The sequence below is a fragment of the Triticum aestivum genome, unplaced genomic scaffold (genome assembly GCF_018294505.1).
Source record: "Triticum aestivum cultivar Chinese Spring unplaced genomic scaffold, IWGSC CS RefSeq v2.1 scaffold12103, whole genome shotgun sequence".
In the NCBI taxonomy this organism is placed as follows: domain Eukaryota; kingdom Viridiplantae; phylum Streptophyta; class Magnoliopsida; order Poales; family Poaceae; genus Triticum; species Triticum aestivum.
This window is the reverse complement of record NW_025225608.1, coordinates 333-11291: the sequence shown is the minus strand read 5'-3', so window position 1 is coordinate 11291 and position 10959 is coordinate 333. Positions and strand designations below refer to the sequence as shown.

Sequence of the window (10959 nt, the reverse complement as noted above, 5' to 3'; positions counted from 1 at the left end):
TGCAATACCGGCTAATCCTCTCCTCGCTAACCCAGCACAGTAGAGCCCATTTTCACCTTTCCAATGATTCGGATATTTTTGGATGGGCAGTCCGTTGCCATTTAACATGCTCTCACCATTCTGGATCAAAAAAGCATAGAGCTTGTTAGCAGATTTAATAATGGTTACACCAAGAAAACAAACTCAGACATGTTCAAACACAAGCTATATTACCTTGAGCCATATATTTGCCGTGCTTTTGTATCCAGTTGCAAACACAATCGCATCAAATGAGATTCTTTTACTGCATTGAAATTTAACTATGTTGCCCTTGATCTTACTAATGCTCCCCTGAACCTATAGGAGATAAAAATACATTGATAACTTGGCATATCAAATCAACATATGTTATAAATTTATGTCATGTCAAGGATATACTTACTTTGATGATGCCTTTTTTGATCAATCCAACAGTCCCAACATCAATCACTGCAGATCGGCCTGTTTCTGATTTGAGGGTCATTGGACCCATTTTTGGCCTTGAGATGCCATGTCGTGACAGGTCTCCAAATATTAAATATGCTGCCATCACAAGGAGTTTATCCACTAGATTCAATGGAAGATGGTGAGCAAGTGTCATCCCCAAACGAATTAATTCCTTTGTCATTACATGAATCTGCAACCAAAAAACATGTCACACCTCTTTTGAAGTATGCATGATAAATAAAATTTCATAGAATTTCTTCTTTCAAGAATTAAAACATTGTCATGTGGTTCCTCTAGTTTTTTAGTTGTTTGTGTGTGATATAAACTGTCCATCTCTTTTTCTATGTGAAATACTTCCTATTAGTAATAACACTGAAAAATTGCATCTCTTCTATTAGTAACTATACTAAGAATTTGCGTTCATGTACCCAATGAAAATATATAGTGCGTGTACATACGGGGCTTTGTATAACAATCGATGTATTGGCACCATGGGTCGCAAGGTCATAAGCAATTTCCATCCCGGAGTTGCCAGATCCAACGACCAATACATTCTTGCCAGAGTAGCTCTTGCCTGACTTGTAGCTTGAGGAGTGGATGACATCACCTGGAAAGTTTTCTAGTCCAGGGATCATTGGAATATTCTCTGCACTATTCTCACCACTTGCCACAACAAGAAACTTTGCCGTGAACTTGACTGTGGTGCACTTTGACATGTCCGTTGCCACAATGGACCAACATTTTTCATCATTGTCATATGTGGATGACTCCATGCTGGTGAGATACTTTGGTTGAATGTTGAAACGCTCAACATAGTCATCCAAGTACTTCACAAACAAGGTTTTTGGTATGTATGTTGGTGCATCTACAGGGTATGACATGTGTGGCAACTCACAGAACTCCTTTGCGAGATGCAGCTTGAGGCGATCATATGCACGGTTGCGCCAGAGTGACGCGCTACAGCTCTCGCGCTCGACGATGGCATAAGGAATCGAGAATTGACCAAGGCATGCTGCCGTTGCAAGGCCTGCTGGCCCAGCACCAACAATCAACACTAGAACACTCTCCATTTCAAGGGGAAGAGTTGACGAAGTTGTGGGATAAGTCCGGTGGTAGGCTGCAGTGTTTGTGTGTTTGCTCGATGAACTTTGGATGACAGGCTCGCGTATGGGGGCATATATATATTGGTATCTTTCATGGGCCAATCTGTTTTTTGGATTGAGGGATGAAAAGGGTAAATATTTATTGAGGTCTAATCCTGGTGCGTACGAGTATTTCCATCTAAAAATGGAACCGTTGTTGGTGTGAAAACATGTACTGATACAAAATAGGCAGGAAACACACTCTTGATCGATTGCTGTTATTGGAAACTTATCGGCCATCTTTTTATGTGTAGATTAAAGATTCTTCGTGTTTCTTTCCTTTCGCATCGTCACCAATGACAATTACTACTCTAATATTCAAGTGTTTCTTCCTCTTTCTATACGATATAGGATAAGGATAAGTCTAATTTCCAAACACACATTTATAGGCAAAGTCCTATTTTAATTTCTCAGGTTAACATAATGTGGATGACATGGAAACAATATCATCTCAGAAGGATTTGGTACCAACCATGTTAACTGGTTTTGCCGGCTAGTTTTGCCTCCGGTTCAGTTGTATGACGGCCAGTTTTGCCTCCGGTTCAGTTGACGACCATTGCCACGATATCTTTGGTGTCAACACAACGAGCCATTCGATGTTGTGAACAAACAAAAAGTGGAACTTTAGTTCAAATATTTGAAACCAATTTTTTTTAATATAAATTCGTTTCTATACTGAACACTCGTTTAATGTGAGGCCATATTTCAACTTTGGTACATGTATATTGTCCTACGCCTGAACATCAAATTGAGCGCTCATTGTATTTTAACTCTACACACCAGAGTGTGAATCCTCATAAACCCCCACGTATTTTGTTAAAAAGATACTAAACCACTTTACTGAAAATCAAAATTGTCAATCCTATCCCAATGCGGTTTTGCAAACTTGTCTGGTTCCAAACTGACTGACACAGGCCAATCACAATTGTACGCGACTTCCATGCAAAACTAAACTGGAGAAGTGGAGCACGTACAGTTCATCCAATTTTGATTTGACTAACTGGATAATCGACTACCTTCTGTGACCTACACTTAGCATGACACAAACTGCAGACTGGACCTATCAAACATATGATTACACTCGATTTACGACCATCGAGTTCAAATGATTTCAACATCTACCAGACAACCACTCTGCCTCGCTGCCTCCTGGTGATGGATCTTGTAAAGACTTGTCGTGCTGATGGATGTTGTAAAAGACTTGTCTGGTTGGCGGGTGGATTCAGGCCTTCCTCACATGAAGTTGCATGTGGTTCAGACAAGTTGCTTCTTTTCTTCTCTCCAAGATGGTCACTTCCCTTGGATCATCTTTGCCTGCGCAGGAACTCCCGCATTTCTTGGTGGAACTCCGCGTTCACTATCAATCACATCTTCTTCGCGTCCTCCCACAGCAAGTACCTGTTATCCCTGGCATGGTCACAGCATTGCTCAAACATGTCCTGCACAAGTAAGCGTGTCAGCAATCAAGGCACCGGAACAGAGCAACCAGGAGCGCGCGAGGCCAAGGATTCGACTCGTGGGCCGGCAGCTTGGCCCACTCGCGACCGGCATCTTCCCCGGTGGCTTGCAGGCCAGAACTGGGCCCGTTAAGGGTGTACGTGAGGATATATCTGTTGGCGTGTGTTGCGTGTGGATCTGGGAAGGAACTGGTGGCTTCGGCCAGAACCTCATGTGTGTGTGTGTGTGTGAGCTTGTATCCGCCTCCCATGGCGAATTCCTCCCCAATTCGAAACATATAAGTTGGTAGCTTACAAAGCGGCACCCAGATGTAAGTATAGTGGTAATCAGACTACTAGAGTACATGTTTTCAAATGTGTCCAAGCACCATCCATCCGCAAGGAGCTGGCAGGGTTTGGTGGGTGAAGGGTTTATACCTTGCTCGGAAAATCCTCGTATACATGTGACAGGACCATCTCGACCTTGTTACGGTCATTCTCCCACAGCCTAATCTGCACCGGAGAATTGGTAGTCTTCAGTTTTATATCCGTTGAACAGATGATGTCTGGTATATGAGGGATGGGTTGCTGTGCTTACCTGATCTGTAACATTCTCTAGGACTAGTGGTATTTTGTCGATGACACAAGGGTGGGCATTTTGCTGAAGGAATGAAATTATCTGAAGAAGAAAAAGAATAAAGCATAACTGCATGTATCTATGTAACAATGAATCATGTAGAAATGTGTGATTAAGATGATTACCTGTTCAGCAGTCATCCCGTTATCAAATGCACCATACAGACTTTCTTTTGTAATAGCTTCCACAATAAGGTTTGGGAGTTCATACTCTACCCTACAAGACCATATTTGTTGAAGCGCATTCAGCAAAGATTGAAACTCAGAGCACGAGGGGTATGAAGGACTCACATAATACAGCTACCATATGCAACTGTGAACAATCTTTTCGATTGTGGATGGTTAAGACAATAACTAGATCCACAAGCAGAGTCGGGTTCAACATTTTTGAGGGGCTTTGCATCTTGGACGTCCATACATAGTTAGGTTAATAAGCTAACAAGCAAATAAGCAATCCAATTTTGCTGCATTTTGTATTCCTAGATTTAGTGCTTGACTCTGGTAGGAAATTGGGCATTGCTTAGCTTATTCAGGGCATCGCACAAAGAAGATCGGCAGCCCTAGTTGCTGCCTAGAACAAAAGCGAACCAATGCTGTCAGGATCATGCATCCAAATAACTGAACTAGCATAGAAAAAATGCCACTCGACACAGTTCTGCCAGATTTGGTAAAACAATCTGGAAGCGGTATAGAGAAGCTAAAGTGCTCGCGCGCGCACACACACAGAGGACGGAGGAGGGAAGGAAGACGTCCGGGCTGCGTGGTAAGGCCAACTCCAACGCGCGACCCCAAATGGATGTCCGCTTTGTCCGGATTTCATCCGTTTGGGGTGACAATGGGCCGTGTCCACCCGGATTTGTGGATGCGCCGGCCGTGCGCCCAACGCAAGGCCGCATTTCGGCCACATCCCGTCCGCATGCATTTTTTCGCAAACACATCTTTTAATTTTTCATCATTGATTTTTGATACATGGAAGCACATCACCAAATCTTAACTAGAATAGCAAGACCAAAGAAAACAAGAACCACAAGAAGACATTTTAGAAGATATCCAACTTCTATAACTGCTCCCGTAAGTTGGATTAGTGCCTTCTCGATGCATTCATTGTTGATCTGCGGAGGCTCGATCTTGCGTGTTTCTTTCTTCTTCGAGTATAAATAAGTAGACGTTGCTTCCTCGCATCTAGTCTCATGTCTAGCCGCTATTCTAGCAACAAGTGCACTAGTCTCATCTCTAGCCTCTATTCATGCTACAAGTGCACGAACATCTACTAAATTACGCTCTATCAATATATCGATGTACTCTTCTTTCCAATACCAAAAGTTGCATCCATTCTACAAAATAAAAATTTAAGTTAGCACAACTAGTCAAATCCAAGAGCACAACCGAAACTAAGTAGCACATACCCCATTGGTTGAGCACTTGATGAACACCCATCCGGGATGTTCCGGCGTTGTAGACACGCGACGCAAGACCTTCTCTGGGCAGTCATCGCACTTAATGAGTGGCAACGGTTCGCCGACGAGCTTTTGGGCCAGCAACGAGCCCGGCCGATGGCCGTTCGTGTATCTGTCAGCGAACCGCCGAAGGTGTAGATCCGAGCGGCTAGAGGAGGAATCAGTACCTGCACGCGGCCTTGCCGGGGCCTTTCCGGCCCGGTGCCCGGCCAGTCCATGCCACGGCGTGGCCTCCCGCAGCCGGGCGAGCTCAAGTCCGGCCGGATCCGCTCCAAATCCGACCGCCGGGAGTGCAAATCAGGTGGCCGTGGTTGGGTAGCTCGGGGCATCGAGGGAACGGGGGCTGCGACTAGGGTTGGGGCGAGCACGCGACCGAGCTGCACAGAGGCAATGTCGGGGGCGGTGGCGAGGGACGAGAGTGGAGGGGTGCGGCTGGAAGGGGTTCGGTGGGGATAAGAAAAGAGGGGTCTGTCTCCCCAACGGGCGGGCCAGGGGAGGACATGGGCTGGCGCCACGCGCCGTCCGCGCGTGTCCATTCGGCCGCAAGTTTGGCCCAAACTTGAGTCGGAAATGGGTCGAAAGCGGACAGAAAACGGACGACAGTCCGTTTGCGGCCACGCATTGGGAGGCCTGATCCGTCCGTTTACCCCCAAACTGACGCGAGCGGACAAGATGGGGTTGCGCGTTGGAGTTGGCCTTAAAACCCTAGAGGACGTGGAGGATAGCGGATTGGCTGGTTTTTTTTATGTTGACTTGTGGAGGCCTCGCTTCTCATTGCTGGGCTTGCTTGCTTCCTTCTCCTTGCTTAAGGGGCCGGCCCATTATATCATAAATAATCAGGAGGCTGGCCAAAAAATGCCTCAGTTTTTTTAGGAACAATGCCTCAGTTAGATGTGCTATTTTTGTCTAAAAAAAGGTTAGATGTGCTATTTACCCCTAAAAAAGGATGTGATATATTTGACACATCATAGGAACTAGTAACATTCTAATTAATGTTTATAAAAAGTAAATATTCTAAATTTATCTAAAAAAGTTAAACATTCTAAATAAGATGAAAAAATGGCAAACATTCTAAATATAGAAGTACTTTTTTGCAAGACAAATATAAAAAGTATACTTATCTCATATAAAATAAGAACTACGGAGTTGTATGTATTCTAAAAAAATCAGAACTAGTATATATAGTCGCTAAAATAATCTACTAGTACCTAGTATATACTACTATTTGGCAGCAGGTAACCTCAGAGGGAAAATAACGGCAGCTGGTCTTATGATTTTTTTTTCAGTTCCAAAACACTGAGATAGAAGGTGAGAAGACAATGGCAGAAAACGGAATCTACCATGGCTAATTGTCGTTCTTTGTTAGTGCATTGTCATTTATTTTTGAAATTGGTTATTTGTTCCATCTTGACGGCTCACAGTAACGTGAATTAAGCACTACATGGCAACGAATTTTTGATGTTTGTATCACCTCGTAGTTTGAACTTCAGCCTTTACCTATTATAGATATGTTAGCCTTGCGTTTCTTCTTTGCTGTGAACAGTAGGGAGTTCGTGTACATATATTAAATAATAATATATAATATATAATTTTAAGAAATATAGGAAAAGGGGAAATAAAATACAGAGGTACACTCCGCCAATCCACGAGTCTTATGATCATCTTTCAGTTACTAGTTATAGTACCTTTCTTCCATCAAAAAAAGTTATAGTAGCTTTCAGCCAATTCAATTTTGGCATCAGCAATCTTTTCCATCCGAGTATATTTAGTGTTGGAAGTCAGTAAAGTCCAACGAGTCAGTTGATAAAAGCGATGGACTGAATTGGGAGAGGCTCATCCCCTATATATGCTTTATTCCGTCAGTTCGCCTTGTAAAAAAACTTAGCATTTCTTATTGTACTGATTCAATTGATGTTCTATCTATTCCATTGACAATATCGGTGTTTCCCCCAAAAAGAAAAGGAATGATTGCTTGCCTGCTATGCCTTCAAATATAATGAACATCCGGTATATATGCAAGTAGCGGCCTTGTTCATCATGTAAGTGCCTAATTTGTGAAATATATAATTGCGTATTTGAGTCAGGTCTACATTATCTCTGTAGATAACTTGGATCTCTCTAGAAGTGCCAACTAGAAAATAAAATTGACATTATGAGAGAAAAAGTGTACTTATTATTTTTAATTATAAAATATGATTAATTAAGGCGGATTCCTTCGAATATTCCAAATACTTTGATGGTGCTTTTTTTTTAGTCCAACAGTCTCAACTCAATCGATAGGTCGGTCGGTTCCTAACTTGAGGGTCATTCGACCCGTTTTTGGTTTTGGGCCTTGTGACGCCATGCCTCGATAGATCTTAAAATATGACATTCTCCGCCGTCACAAAGAGGTCACCCACTATATTTAGTGAAAGATAGTGAGCAAGTGTCAACCCAACTGAATTAATTCTCTTGTCATCACATGAATTTGCAACCAATAGACATGGCATGCATCTTTTGAAGCATGCATGATAAAACGAAATTTCATAGAATTTCTTCTTTCAAGAGTTAATTTTTTTTCATTTAGTTCCTCTAGTTGTTTCATTGTCTGTGCATGATATAAAACAATCCATTTCTTATATGTGTGAAATACTTTATATTAGTAATAATACTGAAAAAATGCATCTCTTCTAGTGGTAACTATACTAAAAAATTGTGTTCATGTACCCAATGAAATTATACAGTGCATGTAGTACATATCAGGCTTCGTATAACAATTGAAGTATTGACACCATGGTAGGTCATAAGCAATTTATATCCAGGACTACACGGATGGGTACCTTGGATCTCAGCCGATGGAAAACTTACTGCATACTGCAAACCCTGCGCTTCGGGCACAACAAATTGTGTCCACAACAGTTAAGGATACCAGTATCACGTAACCACAAATACATGTTCTACATAGTAGTTTCCATCATATGGTGTTCTAACCTTTAGTTTTAAGTTTCTAAATATGTTCACAGATATTTTTAATGATCTATAGTAAGTCAGCTAGCCCATGTAGTTGCACGGGTTGATAATTAGTGTCATTCTAAGACTAAATAGCACCACAGTACCTACTGTAATGGATGTAGTGAACTATGCAGGGTTTTTTGGGTTGATGTGACTACTACCTCATACACCGATGGGGTAAACATGCCACAAGAGATTTTGGTATAGACAACGGAGTATTGAGTGCATGCCTTTTGCACATATAATTTCAAGTAAATAAAATATAATACACAGTGGTAGGTTCAAGCAAAATGACAAATCTCTCTGCACAATAAGATTACAAACCCCTTTATTATAGTATAATAGTACATCTCTCTTCAGGGCACATATCAACCTTGAAATAAACATAAATCTACTTGTCTAAAAGCTAGATACAAAGGTGACATAAGGGATATATTTCTCAAAGAATCAACCTTCTAGCATGCTTGCCATGGTAAACTACATGTAAAAGATGATTTAACTTGACATAGAGTCTATCACAGATTTGATGTCATTAGCGATATTCTTGGCATCTGCTGCAATACCGGCTAATCCTCTCCTCGCTAACCCAGCACAGTAGAGCCCATTTTCACCTTTCCAATGATTCGGATATTTTTGGATGGGCAGTCCGTTGCCATTTAACATGCTCTCACCATTCTGGATCAAAAAAGCATAGAGCTTGTTAGCAGATTTAATAATGGTTACACCAAGAAAACAAACTCAGACATGTTCAAACACAAGCTATATTACCTTGAGCCATATATTTGCCGTGCTTTTGTATCCAGTTGCAAACACAATCGCATCAAATAAGATTCTTTTACTGCATTGAAATTTAACTATGTTGCCCTTGATCTTACTAATGCTCCCCTGAACCTATAGGAGATAAAAATACATTGATAACTTGGCATATCAAATCAACATATGTTATAAATTTATGTCATGTCAAGGATATACTTACTTTGATGATGCCTTTTCTGATCAATCCAACAGTCCCAACATCAATCACCGCAGATCGGCCTGTTTCTGATTTGAGGGTCATTGGACCCATTTTTGGCCTTGTGATGCCATGTCGTGACAGGTCTCCAAATATTAAATATGCTGCCATCACAAGGAGTTTATCCACTAGATTCAATGGAAGATGGTGAGCAAGTGTCATCCCCAAACGAATTAATTCCTTTGTCATTACATGAATCTGCAACCAAAAAACATGTCACACCTCTTTTGAAGTATGCATGATAAATAAAATTTCATAGAATTTCTTCTTTCAAGAATTAAAACATTGTCATGTGGTTCCTCTAGTTTTTTAGTTGTTTGTGTGTGATATAAACTGTCCATCTCTTTTTCTATGTGAAATACTTCCTATTAGTAATAACACTGAAAAATTGCATCTCTTCTATTAGTAACTATACTAAGAATTTGCGTTCATGTACCCAATGAAAATATATAGTGCGTGTACATACGGGGCTTCGTATAACAATCGATGTATTGGCACCATGGGTCGCAAGGTCATAAGCAATTTCCATCCCGGAGTTGCCAGATCCAACGACCAATACATTCTTGCCAGAGTAGCTCTTGCCTGACTTGTAGCTTGAGGAGTGGATGACATCACCTGGAAAGTTTTCTAGTCCAGGGATCATTGGAATATTCTCTGCACTATTCTCACCACTTGCCACAACAAGAAACTTTGCCGTGAACTTGAATGTGGTGCACTTTGACATGTCCGTTGCCACAATGGACCAACATTTTTCATCATTGTCATATGTGGATGACTCCACGCTGGTGAGATACTTTGGTTGAATGTTGAAACGCTCAACATAGTCATCCAAGTACTTCACAAACAAGGTTTTTGGTATGTATGTTGGTGCATCTACAGGGTATGACATGTGTGGCAACTCACAGAACTCCTTTGCGAGATGCAGCTTGAGGCGATCATATGCACGGTTGCGCCAGAGTGACGCGCTACAGCTCTCGCGCTCGACGATGGCATAAGGAATCGAGAATTGACCAAGGCATGCTGCCGTTGCAAGGCCTGCTGGCCCAGCACCAACAATCAACACTGGAACACTCTCCATTTCAAGGGGAAGAGTTGACGAAGTTGTGGGATAAGTCCGGTGGTAGGCTGCAGTGTTTGTGTGTTTGCTCGATGAACTTTGGATGACAGGCTCGCGTATGGGGGCATATATATATTGGTATCTTTCATGGGCCAATCTGTTTTTTGGATTGAGGGATGAAAAGGGTAAATATTTATTGAGGTCTAATCCTGGTGCGTACGAGTATTTCCATCTAAAAATGGAACCGTTGTTGGTGTGAAAACATGTACTGATACAAAATAGGCAGGAAACACACTCTTGATCGATTGCTGTTATTGGAAACTTATCGGACATCTTTTTATGTGTAGATTAAAGATTCTTCGTGTTTCTTTCCTTTCGCATCGTCACCAATGACAATTACTACTCTAATATTCAAGTGTTTCTTCCTCTTTCTATATGATATAGGATAAGGATAAGTCTAATTTCCAAACACACATTTATAGGCAAAGTCCTATTTCAATTTCTCAGGTTAACATAATGTGGATGACATGGAAACAATATCATCTCAGAAGGATTTGGTACCAACAATGTTAACTGGTTTTGCCGGCTAGTTTTGCCTCCGGTTCAGTTGTATGACGGCCAGTTTTGCCTCCGGTTCAGTTGACGACCATTGCCACGATATCTTTGGTGTCAACACAACGAGCCATTCGATGTTGTGAACAAACAAAAAGTGGAACTTTAGTTCAAATATTTGAAACCAATTTTTTTTAATATAAATTCGTTT

The 10959-nt window shown here is 41.5% G+C and overlaps 2 protein-coding genes across 2 annotated transcripts; both read right to left on the bottom strand.

Annotated features, from left to right (window-relative positions):
* Window positions 1–6: 6 nt before the first annotated feature.
* On the bottom strand, window positions 7–1535 carry LOC123172292 (probable indole-3-pyruvate monooxygenase YUCCA10; the record flags this gene model as incomplete). Its single annotated transcript, XM_044589293.1, has 4 exons — window positions 924–1535; window positions 422–655; window positions 214–336; window positions 7–120 (listed from the first exon to the last, which is right to left on the bottom strand). Coding segments are annotated over exons 1-4 (1083 nt in total), but the record flags the coding sequence as incomplete, so codon positions are not given.
* Window positions 1536–8622: 7087 nt separating this feature from the next.
* LOC123172291 (probable indole-3-pyruvate monooxygenase YUCCA10) lies at window positions 8623–10217 on the bottom strand. Its single transcript, XM_044589291.1, has 4 exons — window positions 9606–10217; window positions 9104–9337; window positions 8896–9018; window positions 8623–8802 (listed from the first exon to the last, which is right to left on the bottom strand). The coding sequence occupies exons 1-4, from the start codon at window positions 10215–10217 to the stop codon at window positions 8623–8625; spliced, it is 1149 nt and encodes a 382-aa protein (XP_044445226.1).
* Window positions 10218–10959: the final 742 nt, after the last annotated feature.

Excerpts from the sequence above, each read along its gene's own strand:
- LOC123172291 (XM_044589291.1), bottom strand. The coding sequence starts at position 10,217 with ATGGAGAGTGTTCCAGTGTTGATTGTTGGTGCTGGGCCAGCAGGCCTT. Across the intron at positions 9,338-9,605 it reads CGATTGTTATACGAAGCCCC|ATTCATGTAATGACAAAGGA; the intron begins GTATGTACACGC and ends TTTTGGTTGCAG. Across the intron at positions 9,019-9,103 it reads TCAGAAAAGGCATCATCAAA|GTTCAGGGGAGCATTAGTAA; the intron begins GTAAGTATATCC and ends TATCTCCTATAG.